Here is an 18846-nt window from a genome sequence, read left to right on the forward strand (position 1 = left end):
AGCTTAGTTTAGTTTAGTTTAAGTTAGTTTAGTATAGTTTAGTTTAGTTAAGTTTAGTTTAGTTTAGTTAAATTTAGTTTAGTTTATGATTTTTAATAATCGGGGATTGCCCATATTGCTTTTTTTTTTTTTTAAATGTATGAAAGCATTTATTTGAAGCAATTTTTTAATTTTATAATTTATTTAATAATTTGGGAAAAATTTAAACAACGTGACATCAGGACGGACAAGGCGACAGCTGTTTCGATTATACCTTGTAAATCTCTTCAAAGCCTTTTCTCCCGGGAGTGGGAGTCGAACTCGCACCCCTACGATAGTTGAAATGGTTGTAAACGCATTCAGCTACGTCATGCCTGTTGTGAAGTCTTTCCCAATTGCCTTCTTTTTGCATATTTTAATCTTTTACACATTGCATACTTCGTATGCAATTATGTGTTAAAGCTATGCTTGGTACGGCGGTTTTCAAAGAAACTTTGGTTTTGTTGCTGTTTTCGTTCTATTTATAGAACTACAACGAATTAACCAATTTGGTCTGTTTGTATGATTTTTAATAATCGGGGATTGCCCATATTGCTTTTTTTTTTTTTAAATGTATGAAAGCATTTATTTGAAGCAATTTTTTAATTTTATAATTTATTTAATAATTTGGGAAAAATTTAAACAACGTGACATCAGGACGGACAAGGCGACAGCTGTTTCGATTATACCTTGTAAATCTCTTCAAAGCCTTTTCTCCCGGGAGTGGGAGTCGAACTCGCACCCCTACGATAGTTGAAATGGTTGTAAACGCATTCAGCTACGTCATGCCTGTTGTAAAGTCTTTCCCAATTGCCTTCTTTTTGCATATTTTAATCTTTTACACATTGCATACTTCGTATGCAATTATGTGTTAAAGCTATGCTTGGTACGGCGGTTTTCAAAGAAACTTTGGTTTTGTTGCTGTTTTCGTTCTATTTATAGAACTACAACGAATTAACCAATTTGGTCTGTTTGTATGATTTTTAATAATCGGGGATTGCCCATATTGCTTCAAATAAATGCTTTCATACATTTAAAAAAAAAAAAGCAATATGGGCAATCCCCGATTATTAAAAATCATACAAACAGACCAAATTGGTTAATTCGTTGTAGTTCTATAAATAGAACGAAAACAGCAACAAAACCAAAGTTTCTTTGAAAACCGCCGTACCAAGCATAGCTTTAACACATAATTGCATACGAAGTATGCAATGTGTAAAAGATTAAAATATGCAAAAAGAAGGCAATTGGGAAAGACTTCACAACAGGCATGACGTAGCTGAATGCGTTTACAACCATTTCAACTATCGTAGGGGTGCGAGTTCGACTCCCACTCCCGGGAGAAAAGGCTTTGAAGAGATTTACAAGGTATAATCGAAACAGCTGTCGCCTTGTCCGTCCTGATGTCACGTTGTTTAAATTTTTCCCAAATTATTAAATAAATTAGTTTAGTTAGTTTGTTTTAGTTTAGTTAAGTTTAATTTAGTTTAGTTTTAGTTTAGTTTATTATAGTTTAGTTTAGCTTAGTTTAGTTTAGTTTAGTTAAGTTAAGTTAAGTTTAGTTTAGTTTAGTTTAATTTAGTTTAGTTTGGTTTAGTTTAGTTAAGTTTTATTTAGTTTAGTTTAGTTTAGCTTAGTTTAGTTTAGTTTAGGTTAGTTTAGAATAGTTTAGTTTAGTTAAGTTTAGTTTAGTTTAGTTTAGTTTAGTTTAGTTTAGTTTGGTTTAGTTTAGTTTTAGTTTAGTTCAGTTTAGTTTTAGTTTAGTTTAGTTTAGTTTAGTTTAGTTTAGTTTAGTTTAGTTTAGTTTAGGTTAGTTTAGTATAGTTTAGTTTAGTTAAGTTTAGTTAAGTTTAGTTTAGTTTAGTTAAGTTAAGTTTATTTTAGTTTAATTTAGTTTAGTTTAGCTTAGTTTAGTTTAGTTTAGTTTAGTTTAGTTTAGTTAAGTTAAGTTAAGTTTAGTTTAGTTTAGTTTAATTTAGTTTGGTTTAGTTTAGTTAAGTTTAATTTAGTTTAGTTTAGTTTAGTTTAGCTTAGTTTAGTTTAGTTTAGGTTAGTTTAGTATAGTTTAGTTTAGTTAAGTTTAGTTTAGTTTAGTTTAGTTTGTTTAGTTTAGTTTAGTTTAGTTTAGTTTAGTTTAGTTTATTATAGTTTAGTTTAGCTTAGTTTTGTTTAGTTTAGTTAAGTTAAGTTAAGTTAAGTTAAGTTAAGTTTAGTTTAGTTTAATTTAGTTTAGTTTGGTTTAGTTTAGTTAAGTTTAATTTAGTTTAGTTTAGTTTAGTTTAGCTTAGTTTAGTTTAGTTTAGGTTAGTTTAGTATAGTTTAGTTTAGTTAAGTCTAGTTTAGTTTAGTTTGGTTTAGTTTAGTTTAGTTTAGTTTAGTTTAGTTCAGTTTAGTTTAGTTTAGTTTAGTTTAGTTTGGTTTAATTTAGTTTAGTTCAGTTTAGTTTTAGTTTAGTTTAGTTTAATTTAGTTTAGTTTAGTTCAGTTTAGTTTAGTTTAATTTAGTTTAGTTTAGTTTAGTTTAATTTAGTTTAGTTTAGTTAAGTTTAGTTTAGTTTAGTTTAGTTTAGTTTAGCTTAGTTTAGTTTAGTTTAGTTTAGTGTACTTTAGTTTAGTTTAGTTTAGTTTAGTTTAATTTAGTTTAGTTTAGTTTAGTTAAGTTTAGTTTGGTTTAGTTTAATTGAGTCTGTTTAATTTTATATATCGTGTAATGATACAATATACAGTGTTTTAAAGAAAACTAAGTTGCTCGAATTTTTTTTATTTTTTTAAAGCCGATAAATAAAGTATATGTACATTTGAATTCTTTGCAATAACACAACACACTCAACACTTGTGTATAATACAGTTATTTACATTGCAATATATATATGTATTTATGTATTAATAAGTGTTTCACAAAAAAAATTAATTATTATTATTATTTTAAAGTACTGCTCTATTTGCGATGTTCCACATCGGGACAATAAAACGACTGATTTACAACTAAAACTGCCAACGAATACTTGACTGTAATTGACAGAAATGCAATGCACGAATACAATCATAATATTGGCATGCAACATTTTGCCTACAAGCACTTAAGCAGCCACATGTAAACAATACAAAATAGTTTACTCCATTGGAGCTGTCGTGACGCTGTCGTGACTGACGTATTATCACCTACATTTAAACAGATTTACTATTACCAATTATACAAATGCTACATACCCAGATACTTGTTACCATTGCCGAAAGGAGAATCCAATTGTAGTTGCTTTAAAGTAAACAAAAACACTTGCATCTGCTTATGTATGTTCATAATCATCACTTTTATGATATAACATCTAAAGCTCTACATACCAATACGAAACATTTTTGTAACTAAATACAAACCAAATAAAACAAGTAAAGGTGTCTAAGTTCGGGTTTAACCCAACATTATATACTCAGCGTGAGCTTAAATTGTACATTTCATTTCAGATAAATTACTTTTCTACATAACACGTAGCCCCGCCCGTTTAAAAGAAAAATGTCCCCCCTTTTCTTCTTACAATAAAACTTGATAAGTGAAATATCATTGATTCAACACTTTTCTCTGTTAAGTTATAGCTAATTATTCTAGTCTACGACCCTTTTAAACTTGTTTTATATCTATAACCGATCTGGTCCATTTTTACTAGAACTATTTCCTGCTATGGCGGCCACCGTGGTGTGATGGTAGCGTGCTCCGCCTATCACACCGTATGCCCTGGGTTCAACTCCCGGGCAAAGCAACATCAAAATTTTAGAAATAAGATTTTTCAATTAGAAGAAAATTTTTCTAAGCGGGGTCGCCCCTCGGCAGTGTCTGGCAAGCGCTCCGATTGTATTTCTGCCATGAAAAGCTCTCAGTGAAAACTCATCTGCCTTGCAGATGCCGTTCGGACTCGGCATAAAACATGTAGGTCCCGTCCGGCCAATTTGTAGGGAAAAATCAAGAGGAGCACGACGCAAACTGGAAGAGAAGCTCGGCCTTAGATCTCTTCGGAGGTTATCGCGCCTTACATTTATTTATTTATTTATTTCCTGCTATAAGGAAAATATTTGTACACAATTTCGTTACGATATGTTAATTTTTCTTCGAGTTATGGCTCCCGAACCTTAGAAAATTGCTTAGTCATAAAAAGGGCGGTGCCACGCCCATTTCTTAAAATTTGAAGTTTTCTTATTTATTGTTATAAATCCATTTAGGAAATGAAATACCATTGATATAAGGCTCTTTATTCAACCACGACCCTTTTATATAAAAGTGGGCGTGGTACTTAACCGGTTTCGTTAATTTTTCTTCAAAGCATTTCTTCCTCTCTGCCGAATTTTGTTAAGATAGGTTTAACGATTTTTGATTTATGATTAATAATATTTGTAAAATTGATTTTATCACAAGTGGGCGGTGCCACGCCCATTTTCAAAATTTTTTTTAAATTTTTTATTAAGAGTCTCAACATCAGTCCACATGTCAAATTTCAACATTCTAGGTGTATTATTTACTAAATAATCAGGTTTTTTGTGTTTTCCAATTTTATATATATAGAAAGTGGGCGTGGTTATCATCCGATTTCGCTCATTTTCAATACCAATCTATTCTGGGTCCAGATAAGCTCGTGTACCAAATTTGGTGAAGATATCTCAATATTTACTCAAATTATCTTGTTAACGGACAGACGGATGGACGGACGGACGGACATCGCTCAATCAAATTTTTTTTCGATACTGATTATTTTGATATATGGAAGTCTATATCTATCTCGATTCCTTTATACCTGTACAACCAACCGTTATCCAATCAAAGTTAATATACTCTGTGTGCAAAGCACGCTGAGTATAATAAATGAAATGGAAGAGGAGGCAACTTTGAAATAACGTATACGCCATAACGTCCCACATTCTATAAGCAACTGCGGCTTTCGAGTTGCTGAAGCAGACACTTTTTTTTAGAAATTTTCTTGTATAGAGAACTTGCGAGGGTCTCAAGCTTCTTTACAATAATAATAATAGGTTGGACCCCTATACATCCATGGATATTTAAGTCGCGCCTTTTCTATGATTAGCGGTTGCTCCTTTTTAATCATGGCAGAAATACATTGCAGGGTTTTGCCAAACCACTGTTGAATTAGAAATCTTCTCCAAGTCTTTTGCTGAACTCGTGTGTTGCTATACTTAAATATTAAAAGACCAAAGCGGCTCAGCCTAATATACACACATACTGCACACATACATATATGATATCTTTAAATTGGCCTGTTATGAGAGGACACGGTTGGCAGAAATGCCAATTTTCTCAAGTATAAAAAGTCCTTGGTGCGAATACATAATTTGTACAAGAAAAATTTTAAGTTATTCTGTTGTTAGTCTTCTTATAACAACCAGTAAGATTTCAACTTTAACGGCAGTTTTTATTACGAAACATTTTAAAGAGCTAAAAAAAACTATGTGTTCGTGGGATGTGTGAATTACGACTAGTTAATGAGAAAGTGCGTTGATTTATTACGAAAATATTAAACATTGGAGTTTGAGAGATGAATATGGAAACTATTTTACTGCTAATTGTTTTTTAATTCTATAAGGCCCACTTGCAGAGAGTCAGTTATCTCTTTAACGCAGAGTTAATTAAAAAAAATTTATCAAAAATATGAGTATAGTTTAACTCCTTATGTTACGCTAACTCAGAGTTAAAAATATAACTTGCTGTTCAGCAAGTGGACCTAAGGTCACCTTTACACATGCACTACTCTACAATAAACCGTCAATATAAAATATTTGCGTTTACATATGTGCCATCCCTAGGAACTAGAATATTGTCTGTCATATTTTTACGTTTCTCCTATATTTTTTGCTTCCAATAGAGAATACGCTCTAGAGGTGGAACTTTTCTATGACAAAAAATTCGCATCTCTCAAATTTTATCGTAATTACCGATTACCATGGGAAAAAATTATACGCAAAATCTAGCTACATAATTAACAATTAGAAGCTAATTACGAAAATGAAGAAGATCTCGTTATATATAAACTAGGTTCTAAATAAATAAATGTAAGGCGGGTTAACCTCCGAAGAGATTTTAGGCCGAGCTTCTCTCCCAACTTATGTCGTACTCCTTAAATGTTTCCTACAAATTGGCGGGACTGGACATGAATGTTTTATGCCGACTCCGAACGGAATCTGCAAGGCAAATGAGTTTTCACTGAGAAGCTTTTCATGGCAGAAATACACTCGGAGTGCTTGCCAAGTCACTGCCGAGAGGTGACCTCGCTTAGAAAACTTTCTTATAATTGAAAAAACTTGTTTCTAAAATTTTGATGTTGCTTTGCCCGGGGCATGAACCCAGGATCTTCGGCGTGGTAGGCGGAGCACGCCTCATTACACCTTATACATGGCTCTTAGGATATTTGAGGTCGAACGTCACAAAAATCTATTTTTCGTAAATAAATATCTAAATACCTCTGGCTTAACTGAGTTTTACGAAAATTGTTTAAAGTTCGAAACTATTAAAATTGTCAGTTCTTATGGTAACAAGCACCATTAAGGTACTAGCCCCACCATCTCGGGAACGATTTATATAACCACATTAAACCTTCTAGGCCATCTCGCCACTCACACCCTGCCTCCATGACGATCTTGGAGGCGCCAGAGCCTCGATTGCTTTATATGTGTATGAAACATTCATATTTGTAACAGGATTTCCCTCACGTAGGTGAAATTGAAAATTTGGTTACAGAAGCTCTGAAGCTATAAAGCTTTGTATTGCGCTTATCAACCCCTTGAGTTGTGTTAGTTTTTAACGCTTTATGTATATCTGAAGGACTGATCGCAGAAGATATCGCCGCTGCTCTGAGCTCTTATCAGTATTCGGGAAAACTACTCTTTATTCTTTTTTGCATTTCTCGTGTAGAAAAATTAAATTTCAAAGCATTATCGTATAAAATAACAAAATCGAAAAGCTTTACGAAAAAAGGTATTAAAATCATATATTTTTAAATAAAGTGAGCATGATCGACTTTTACAACAAAAAGAGAAAATTATTGGTATTACACGGCCACATTTTTTCTGTGCGAGTTTAAACTAAATTTAGCCTTTCTTTGCCAATTTGGACGTTAATATGAACAATTCAATTAGCTAAAAACGGTTATGGTGGCAGCGTAAACTTCTTATTTTCTTACGAGTTTACACGAGTTTATTTAACATTTTGTTATTTCACTTATAAAAGAAAAGCTGTACTGTCGTCCATATTTTCATACATTTAAAAGCAATGAGGGTAGTCCCCGCTTAAATTATACAAAAAGCTGTGGCGAATATTAGCGATACGTCACTATACTGCTAGTAAATAAATGCACAACACAAAAGTATGCAGCCACACATACATGTAATCAGCAGCTAGAGCGAAGAAGAAAGAGAAATAGTCACACATACATAGCTGATTAAGCTAAGAGCGAAGATGACTTGCTCACACGTATAAATGTATATAGCTTAATAATTATGTGATACAGAAACCAGAAATAAACAAACAAGTGTTCGAGACGGCTATTCGCGAAATGTCTGAAGCCTAGGAGAAACAGGCGAACGAGGCAACTGAGAGTATGTTTAAAAGCAGCGCAAACTGGGGAATAATCGATCAGTTGATTTTAAAACGATTTAATTGAAGTATGCGAGTAATTTTATTGTGAAGTACTACTACCATAGTAATGTTGTAAATAATGAACTGTTTGCTATAATGAATATGAGTTTACAACAACTAAGGCATGGCGTGGCTGAATGTGTTTGTAACACTTCAACCATCAAAATTTCTAAAAGGCAGTAAGTAAACTTAACTACATTTTTGCTATGGACAGTACATTGACAATATATGGTGCTTTAAATAATTTTTTCGGGGTTAGCAGGTTATTTGTTTGTAACTTTTATCGTTTCTGGACATTAAACACACATTTTTTGTACAACCATGTGTTGAACCCGTCCCCTATTTCACCAGTTTCAAAAAGTTGTTTTGAGTGAAAAGTAAAGCTAGCAGCTTTTACCGCTGCGTCAAAGATAAATGGAGATATTTGTGGACTAACTGAACTTTTTATTCGTGATTTTTTTAGATATTTTCAAAAATTCAGAAACATTTGGGTTAAAAAAAATAAAGTGTAAAACGTTCAGTTCAGGTAAGTTTCAAGTGAATGAAACATGAAGGCGTTTTGGGAAAGCATGGACTTTTTTTTTGTGGCATGTTATGATCTCGGGTGGAACCGAACATTAAAGCTGAGAGCTTCTATCGTATAGTTCTTTAAACTTCAATTTTTTTATGGAAATACGTATACTAAGTTTTTTCACTATAACTCTTCTTCCAGTTATCGCTACCGAAACGTAGAAACATTATTCAAAACAGAGCGGTGCCAGGCCCGTTTCCAAAAATTGTTTTTTATTTGTTTTATTGCTATAAAACCCTTTAAATGTAAAATACCATCGACATAAAGTATTTTTTCGTAAAGATGTAGCCTGTTATATTCCTCTACGGTCCCAATTTTATACAAACGTAGGCGTGGTCATTAGCCGTTGTTAAGAGTTATACGCAAATATGTGCACCGAATTTTGTCAAGATACATCAGCTGGGCTTCGAGTTATGGTTCCCGAAACGTAAGAAGAGGCTTGGTCAGAAGTAGGCGGTGGCACGCCCGTTTTATTATAAATACACTTTAGAAGTAAAATAGCTTAGGTTTTGGTTTTTTGTAAAGATATTGCCTTTTATAAATGCCTAAGATCTCTTTCAAAATATTTTATATAGAAATGGGCGTAGCCCTTTACCGATTTTGTTAATTTTTTCTAGGCTGATTATAATGACAAGGTCAACCAGTTTTAAGATGAAAACTTAAACCGTGGCCTGCCACACCTCTTTTTGAAAACTTAAAAAAATTTAAATTAGGTGTTAATATTTCAACCTACCCTTGAAATTTAGTTGTTGTAGCTGCATTATTTACTGTATAATCGCGTTTTTGTGTTTTCCCTTGTACAAAAAGTGGCATCATGAAAAGTGATCATGGTTATCGTCCGATTTTGATCATATTGAATAGCGATGTGAGATGAGTACCAAAGAACCACCATCCCAAATTTCAACTAGATATCTCAGAATTTTGTCAAGTTATTGTGTTCACAGACCGACCGTCGGACTGACGGAAATAGCTAAGCGAATTTTTTTTTCACTCTGATAATTTTTATATATTTATCTCGATTAGGTTATGTCGTTACAACCTACTGTTGGTATGGGCAAATCCCAAAAACGTTTACTATTTTGGATACTCGGGTTTTACACACGTGCAAATAACTTAAGGCCAGAAAAAAGTATAAGGATATTAAGTTTGACCTTTTGACTATCCGATCTGATGATTTTAAAAATCAAAAAATTTGATAGTAAGTTTTTGCAGAACTTCGCAACGTAAAAAACGTCGATTTTTACACTTATTCAAGCGATAAACTTAATTTTTTTTTTTTTTTTTTTGAAAGTATGAGCAAAATTAATGTTAATTTCAATTTTACTTTTTCACGTTTGTTAATTTTTTCTCTTAACCACAGGAGTAAACCATCAATTGCCTCATCTTGGAATATTCAAGCAAGGAAAGTTATTGATGTTTGTACATGGGGCAAATATACGATATTTTCGACAAAAATTGGCAATCGTCAAAAAGTGTACAAAAAAATTTTTTTTTATCAGGTTTTATTTAAAATAAATGAAAAGAAACACAAATTTGGTACAAAGATTAAAAAAAAAAAAAATCAATTAACTTTGCTCTGTGTACAATATTAATGTTTTAATGAAGTTCTGTGCTTACATTACTTTTTTCAGGTAATAGCCTTAAGATGTGAGAATATCGATATGACGACTACAGTAAGTTAAATGTCTTTAAAATACCTTTTGTTTGATATCCATAATGCAGGTAAAAAAATATTTGACGGTTCCCGGTTTCATATTTTTGCCGATATCTCTAAAATGAGATTTCGGGTATCAACAAAATTTTACCTAAATATACCCCACATAGATGTGTACATCAACACAATCGGTTAAGAAGGGTTTAAATAAGTAAACAAATTTAAGGTTTTCCGGGTTTATATTTTTATCAATATCTCCGAAACCGGATCTCGGTTATTAAAACTTTTTTACCCAAACATACTTCGTTCACATATCTATATGTTTTTAAAGTTTCAAAAGAATCGGTAGAAAGGTGTTAAAATAAATTTGTTGCAAACTTTGCTGTAAAAAATATTTGGCGGTTATTCGGTTTTATATTTTTACCGCTATCTACAAAACCGGGTCACGTGTATCAAAAAAATTTGACATAACTAACAGTTGCATATATCTCCATATTTTGTTAAAATTTCGATATAATCGGTACAGAAGTGTTGAAATAAATGTATATTTAACATTGCGATCTCAATTTATATATATTTTGCTCGATCTTTTGACTATATATTTTTAAGGCATTATGTAAGACGAGTAACGGCGGTGCACTATAGCTCCAATTTACCCCTCAATGTTCCTAACAAAAAAAAATGTTTCTCCAAAAAAACCAAAGTTTGGCGAATTTTCCCGTAAATCTCTCTCCGGCACCATTTAAAATATAAATTAATAATTCTTTTGATTTTGATAACTCGTTTTGAGGCTAAGCCTAAAAATGTGGAGATGGTCTCGCAAAAAAAAAACCAACTTAATACATAACGAACACCCTAATGTATATCGGCGTTTTTTTTTCAGTTGTAGTCTACAATGAAACTACACGTTATTGGAGCTGCCTTCGCTGTATTTATGCATTCATAAGTACATATAGAAGGATATTAATGCATTCTTTAGTATTGCATGACCAAGTTCTATAAAATTATTGTTTAAAAAAAATAAAAAAATAAATGTAAGGCGCGATAACCTCCGAAGAGATCTAAGGCCGAGCTTCTCTTCCAATTTGCGTCGTGCTCCTCTTGATTTTTCCCTACAAATTGGCGGACGGGACCTACATGTTTTATGCCGACTCCGAACGGAATCTGCAAGGCAGATGAGTTTTCACTGAGAGCTTTTCATGGCAGAAATACAATCGGAGCGCTTGCCAGACACTGCCGAGGGGCGACCCCGCTTAGAAAAATTTTCTTCTAATTGAAAAATCTTATTTCTAAAATTTTGATGTTGCTTTGCCCGGGAGTTGAACTCAGGGCATACGGTGTGATAGGCGGAGCACGCTACCATCACACCACGGTGGCCGCCGTGAAAAAAGATGAAAATTCGTGCAGTTTATTCTGACTAAATGAAAGTTTATAAATCATAGGTATAGGATGAGAAAGTAAGCGCTGTTTTCAATCAAACTTCATGTAGGCCTCATTTTATTTATATTCACAAAAAAAAATCACCAATATCGTGAGCAAATGTGCTCACGGGATGTACTCTATTACGAAGTCAACTGAGCCGATAAGAGAAATAGTACAAAGTAAACAAAGCTATTTTAACTGTTTTTTCATGTTATTTTTGTTTCAAAGAACCGATATACAAATATAAAATGTACCACCCTTTTCATAAAAGCAGATATCCCCCCTTCCGATATACAAATATTAGAGAGTAAAAATAAAGTCAGTAAGGCCCACTTTCAGAACGACAAGTTAACTTTTTTACTCAGCCAAGATTCGCGCTCACCTCAGCGCGGCTAAGAAGACAACACAAGAAAGGCTGCAACCGCAGCCGATTGCCAATGATTCTACAACTCGGCTTTCACTCCTGCTGTCTTAACTAATTCCCATTGCGGGTTAGTGGAAAATAATTCACCCGGGGTAGGTATACCGAACGTAAGAGGCAACCATAATACGCTTAAATTGTAGCAAATGTCCGTCGTCTTATTAGTGACGCTTATAAATAACCCTAACCTATCCTGGAGTGCTGTTTACCAGAAAGGGAGCACAGTAAACGTGGTGTATCATCAGCGTGACCCTATCACGGTCGATAAAAACTGTACCGTGAAGAGCAGGACAAACTAATCGTGATGTGATACAATGTATCGCAGATGCTTGTATTCAGGTTTTGAGCCTGCCTTGAGGATTCGGAGGTTGTGGTTTAATATCGCATTTTGAATGCCTTGGTTTTTGCTTAATTCGATGAATTTACTTACGTAGAAGTTGACAATGGGGTGCGACTGCATGCGGGCGTCTGTCTTGGATCAAGCGGCTCGATCGCTAATGACGAACATGGCAAACGTTTAAAGGACAATGATTTGAGGGCATGCACCTGGAATTCGTTGTGGAATAGACTTTGTAGCCAATTACTGGCGTTCACGTCTGTGGACGCTATTCGAATATAAGCAAACTTTTTAATATATCATTTATCTGCGCCCATGCACCGACAGAGAAGAAAGACGATGAGGTGAAAAACACTTTCTGTGTACGTTTAGAACGCACATACGAGCGCTGCCCCCGCAATGATATAAAAGTCGTGATTGGCGACTTTAACGCCAAGGTGGGCAAAGAGGTTGTTTTTGGCCCCAGAGTCGGAAGGTTCAGCCTACACAATTAAACTACTCCTAATGGACTGAGGCTGATTGACTTTGCAGGTGCTCGAAACATGGTCAAATCCAGCAAGAGGTTCATGCATAAAAAGAGATATCACGCTACATGGCTGTCCCCCGATCGAAATACACGCAATCAGATCGACCACGTTATGACAGACGGATGGCATGCTTTCTAGATGTGCGCACGATCAGAGGACCTAACATCGGCTCAGACCAAAATACGCGCCCACCTCTTCGCGGCTAAAACCAAGGAACAAAAAACACACCGCGCCGCAGCCAAAGAAGAAGATTGTTAACTGGAGGCTGAAAAATTTAACGTTTCAATTTAAAGAAAGGAAGCTGCCTAAAAGTTAAGGCTAGAACAGCTATACACTTGGCAAATCTACCACCGACAGGATTTTCACTACCCTCCAAATTTTGTAAGAACAGCGAAAAAAGAATTGACACACATAAGCTCTTCATCGATTTTAAAGCCGCCTTTGACAACGCGGAAAGGAGCCACTAGCTCTGAATTTGATGTCCCCGACATACTTATACTGCTGTGCAAAATGACGTTGAGCAACACCACAAGCGAGCTTTGAGACATGTTGACCTCCTGTCGAACGATTATTTTGATTTGATAAAAAATTACAGAAGCCGCCGAACTCAAATGATCCGGAACAATATTTTGTAAGAGCGTGGGTATGCTGCCGACATTTACTTCATCGGCCTAAACATCCGCGCAGTAAGTTCTGATTACATCAAACTAAAAAAAGAAGCGGAAAAGGTTGGTTTGATGATGAACGAAGACAAAACGAAGTACCTGCTGTCATCAAGCAAAGATTCAGCGCATTTGCGGCTTGGCAATCACGTTACGGTTGGCAGCCATAACTTTGAAATATCAAGGATCTCGTTTATTTGAGAACCAGAATTAACACAAACAACAACGCTCAGTAACCCAGCGAGGAATCCTTCCACTCTCTTGAGTAGGAAATTTAGAAGTAAAGTTCTAGCTCGGCATAGGAAAATCATGTTCTACCAGGCACTTATCGTATCCGTCCTTATATATATATAATGCAAAAGTATGACACTGTCAACATCAGAATAAGCGGCTCTGGGAGTATTCATGAGAAAAGTTCTTCGAAAGATTTAGAGACCTCTATGCGCTAATCTCTTCGCGCTGTGTATAGACATGAACATCGCCCAGCAAATTAAAGCATAGCGCTTACAATGGCTTGTTCAGATTTGTGAACGAAAGATGATACTGCTTTCTGCTGTGATACTGATTCTTGTCGGAGCACACCGATGAAAACGAGGAAGAGGTTAAAAAAAGCACAAGCAGGTCCTCAGTGATATCCACAAACAACTGTCGGACCGCTATGCCAGGAATTGCCCGGCGAATCCGGTACTCAAAGAAAAATACCCAGAACTAGCAGAACAACGCACTCTCCCTCTCGTCACTCTAGCTCAACTTCGATCTGGGTACTTCAACAGGTAAAACTCTTACCTATCCAAAATCAACCCCGACATACAAAATGAATGTCCTTGCAATATGTCCCCACATTACACCAACCATCTCTTCAATTGTAATGTGGAACCAACGCCTCTAACACCCCTCTCATTATGGTCCGCTCCTGTTGAAACAGCAAGTTTTCTTGGATTCCCGTTAGAGGACATTGGTGACAATTTGTGATTGGTCGCACTTATTTATTTATTTATTATTTAAAGTCGACGACAAACTTGAAATGGTCGACTGCATAATATAAAAGATATATAAATATACAACTCAAAAGTTAAAATTTAAGATATATCGAGATTTCAACAATGTTATATTACAAACAAATATATATTATTGAACATTACAGTTTAATTTCAGAATATAATAATAAGAAATATGAGCAGAAAATAAGATCTTATACCGAGATCTTATACTGGCGGAATACATCAGATTCCGGTCAGCATGATTTCGGAATGCAGTGGATTCCAATCTTGGTGTTGAAATGCAACAAGATTCCAATCAGCATGCCATGGGAATCTGGCAGAGCTAAGAGTAGTGTAATGAGGATACGCCATCACAAGGCATAAAAAAGTAACATGACTTGTGTTGTTGGAATGCACCGGATTCCAATCAGCTCGATGCCTGACCCATAAGATTATACTGCCGGAATGCATACGATTCCGGTCAGCGGCTCTTGAAAAAGCATGTTTAAGGTTGTTGGAATGCACCAGATTCCAATCAACACAGTACTGTCTTCTTCGGTCTTAATGATACATGTTGATAAATGTTCCTCCATCCTTATACAAGATCGTGCCTGTTTTTTACGGAAGAAATAAATGCTGGCATATTAAATTAATAAAAAGGAACGTAGTGTCTGGATACTCTAAGGGAACCGCAAAAAACAAGCGGCTAAGAAGGTCCGCAGAATCAATTTCTTCAATAATGAGCTTATGGATGAACAATACCCTCAGTAATATTCTCCGATTTTCCAGAGTGGGTAAGTTAATAAGAAGAAGTCTACTTCTGTATGGAGGAAGGTGGAGACTTGAGTCCCAATTAACGCCGCGCAATGCCAAAATCAAAAATTGCTTTCGAACTGACTCAAGGCGCTTTATATGCTTTTGAGAAACAGGGCACCAAACGCATGAGCAATACTCGAGTATTGGACGAACCAGCGATGTGTAAAGAACCTTAGTGAGGTACGGATCATCGAACTCTTTAGCCCATCTTTTAACAAATCCTAGTACACCCAACACTTTGTTGGCAATAGATGAAATATGCATGTTAAAATTCAGTTTCGGATCAAAAAGGACACCTAGATCATTTGCAATAGATATACGCTCCAAAGGCGTACCATCTATTACATAAGGTTTCAATACTGGCTTCACTCGGTGAAATTTCATATGCTTACATTTAGAGCAACGTAAAGCTAGTAAATTTGTTGTGCACCAATATTGGAACGAGTCCAAGTCGGCCTAAAGAAGATCCAAGGAACTCAAATCGGTAGGACAGTAAGTGTAGCAAAGTTTTACATTATCCGCATACATTATAGTATGGGAATATAATATTGTCTGTGGCAAGTAATTAATGAAAAGGGTAAAGAGCAAAGGGCCTAGATGACTTCCCTGGGGTACACCGGAGGAACTCCGAACAATTCCGATAGATTGCACTTGAACAGGACTTTTTGGGTGCGGTTAGAAAGATAGCTTTTCAGCCACATTAATAAGTGAAACGGAAAGCCCAGTAAATCAAGCTTATGAATAAGTAACTCATGGTTGACGGTATCAAATGCTTTGCTGAAGTCCGTGTAGATGACATCCGTTTGCTTGTTCGCTAAAAATCCTTCCATAACTATAGAGGTGAATGAATGCAAGCAAATTTGTAGTGGTTGACCTTTGACGAATGAAACCGTGTTGGCATAGAGATAAAAGACTAGAACACTGATATTGGAGTTGACTGGTAACAATCTGTTCAAAGACTTTAGGAATGGCTAAAAGTTTAGCAATACCGCTGTAGTTTTCAAATTTTGACCTACTACCTTTTTTATGCAGGGGTATAATAAAAGACTGTTTTCAAAGTGGCGGGAATGACGCAGATCCCAGAGATAGCTCAAATAATTACAAAATAGGCTCATATATGTTTTCAGCGCAGTACTTAAGCACGCAACTAGGAACACCGTCTGATCCCGGAGAAAAGGTGAGCTTCAAAGATTGAAGACTCTGAAGAACAATATCACTATCAATAGCAGGATTTGTAATGGAATTCGAGTTATCTAAGCGATACGGGTATTGACCGGAATGAAAACCGCTGGAGGAATAGGTGGACCTAAAGAACTCTGAAAATAGCTCTGCAACATCGTCATCAGTGCAAGCTTTTTTACATCCAAAGGTAAATGAGGAAGGATACCCAGAAGTTTTCCGCTTTGAATTTACGAAACTGTAAAACTTTTTTGGACTTTTTATTGGATGGGGCGAAGCACTGCTACAACAACAAATACAGAAAGAGATTAAGTTCACTTGGTGTTTCAAAATGACACCTGCTAGTGCAGCAAATAAGCAACTGTCAATCCAATAAAGTATATAAGTAAAACTAGTCTTACTAACTACGCAGAAGGTTTCAAGATCCTGGCCACGAAGAGCACGAAAGTGTTTTTCTCTACTCCACGATTAGGGGCCACGAAAACGACGGTTTGAAAAAATGTATATCTTGTCCTTAACAACAATAAAGCAATAAACGAATTTTAGTAGTGCTTTAAAGCATACTTTAACTATAATTCCACAAAACCTTTTAGCTTACGAATTTGAACCTTCCATTACCTTCGCTTTCGAACCTTTCCTTTTATCTCCTCCTCCACCTCCCCCACCGGTAGATCGATTTTGCTGCCACATCGGCATAATGCTGTTGAATGATTCCGGTTAAAGATCTTAAACTGCTATTATTATGATTAATTAAAAAATAAGACTCGCGGAAATATATAATTGTACGGGAATTCAGTTTGTTCTATCACTAATGTAAATTAAAATCACGCTAAAAAATATAGACAACCGAATTTTTGCGCTTCTCGGGTTAATTTAATTTTGAAAATATGTTTTAACAATATTTTAAAAAATGCAGTTTAACGAAAACAAAGATTTTTTGAGTTCACTTTTGTTTTTCACTTATTTGACATCCCAACAGCTCATTTTATATTTTTGTCTTTTTAATTAAATTTTATTCAATTTTTCGTTTTGTTATTGAATTCAATCAAGCATTTGCCGTTAATCGATGAAGTTGCTATAGAAATTAGGTTTTTAGAATTGTGTTTAGTTATCGATTTATCGAACTGTTATTTTTAGTATTTTCATAGGAAAATATTTAGTATCTATATTGTAGTATTGCTTATATGACTGAACACAATTAGAAACCAATGGAAAGCCTATCCCTTTTTGTCCGCCTGATTATCCTAACCAGTGCAACTTTACCAGTGCCGTCTGCTACCGGTATCGAGTATTAAGAATACTTACTGGGACGGAGCTTCTTTATGTATTTCCATTACTTGGTACAGCTAATTTATGGTCCTGGACTCTTACTCGCTAAACTATGCCGAGAAGTACAATGGGATGTGGTTATCAAAGCCCGGTCATGCGCAATCCCAACTCGTATGTCCTACAGCATGGGCAATGTAAGTGCGAGAAAGGCAGAAGAAGAGTGAGTCTCATTGAGGTCAGTCTGGCTTACTGAGCTCAAAGACTCGCCGAGGTTTGCAGTGTATGTTTACCACGAGGTATAACTGCAAACAGGTGCATGTCTTGGATCAAACACGCTCGCATTGAGCCTGCCTCTGACATGAAAACCATTTCCCAAATAAAAAGCGGGAAAGCCCAGTATAAAGACCTTTTTGACGACGGGGAAGGACATCTCGGAGGCATAGGTAATCAGTCGGGGCTTTATAATATACGACTCCCTATCGTTGGATTGATTAAACCAAATGTTAGAAGATAGTTCTTGCAGATCTAAACCACTATTGGTTGTTGTTGTTGTTGTAGCGATAAGGTTACTCCATGAAGGCTTTGGGGCGTGTTATCGATGTGATGGCCGGATACAGATCCGGTACGCTCCGGTAACACAGCTCCATTAAGGTGCTAGCCCGACCATCTCGGGAACGATTTATATGGCCACATTAAACCTTCAGGCTATCCCTCCCTCCCCACCCCCAAGTTCCATGAGGAGACTGGGGCCGCCAGAGCCTCGTCTGTTAGTGAAACGGGATTCGCCGCTCGAAGGTTAGGTTGACAATTGGGTTTGGAGAAGCTATATATTGCGCTGGCAACCTGAAAAGGTTGCGCTACACAACCCCTTGAATCTGGTATTTTAGTCGCCTCCTACGACATGCATACCTACCGCGGGTATATTCTAACCCCCTAACCCGCTGGGGGTAACCACAATTCGTCGCGTGTGCTTATGACGCGCCCTATGTTCAGTATTTTTTTTTATGCAATTTTCTCCAGCATCAAATTAAAGAAATCGCACGATAGGGGGTCACCCTGTTTGAATTCTCGTATAGTTTCGAACGGCTCGGAGAGGTCCTTCCCAATTCTGACTGACCGGATGGTGTTGCTCAACGTCATTTTGCACAGCCGTATAAGTTTTGTTGGGAAACTAAATTCAGACATAGCGTCATATAGGCAGCTCCTTTTCGTGCTGTCGAAGGCGGCTTTAAAATCGACCAAGAGGTTATCTGTATCAACTCTTTTCTTGCGGGGTTTTCCAAGAATTGGCGCATTGTGCAAATCTGGTCGAGGGTAGATTTACAAGGTCTGAAGCCGCACTGATATGGTCCAATGAG

General features: G+C 35.9%; 1 protein-coding gene across 5 annotated transcripts in view; it reads right to left on the reverse strand.

Annotated features, from left to right (window-relative positions):
- LOC137245532 (dynein intermediate chain 2, ciliary) overlaps positions 1-16977 on the reverse strand; it is a 32843-nt gene extending 15866 nt beyond the window's left edge. Inside the window, exon 1 of one of the 5 annotated variants that reach the window (XM_067776356.1) lies at positions 16838-16977. In XM_067776356.1, the coding sequence (XP_067632457.1) occupies positions 16838-16915 (78 nt within the window). In that variant the 5' untranslated portion in view covers positions 16916-16977. Of the gene's footprint in view, positions 1-2813; positions 2973-16837 lie in introns of those variants that run through there. The other 4 variants (XM_067776353.1, XM_067776355.1, XM_067776354.1 and 1 more) reach the window with 4 other exon arrangements.
- Between the last annotated feature and the right edge of the window lie 1869 nt (positions 16978-18846).

This window comes from Eurosta solidaginis, chromosome 3 (assembly GCF_040869045.1).
Source record: "Eurosta solidaginis isolate ZX-2024a chromosome 3, ASM4086904v1, whole genome shotgun sequence".
Taxonomy (NCBI): domain Eukaryota; kingdom Metazoa; phylum Arthropoda; class Insecta; order Diptera; family Tephritidae; genus Eurosta; species Eurosta solidaginis.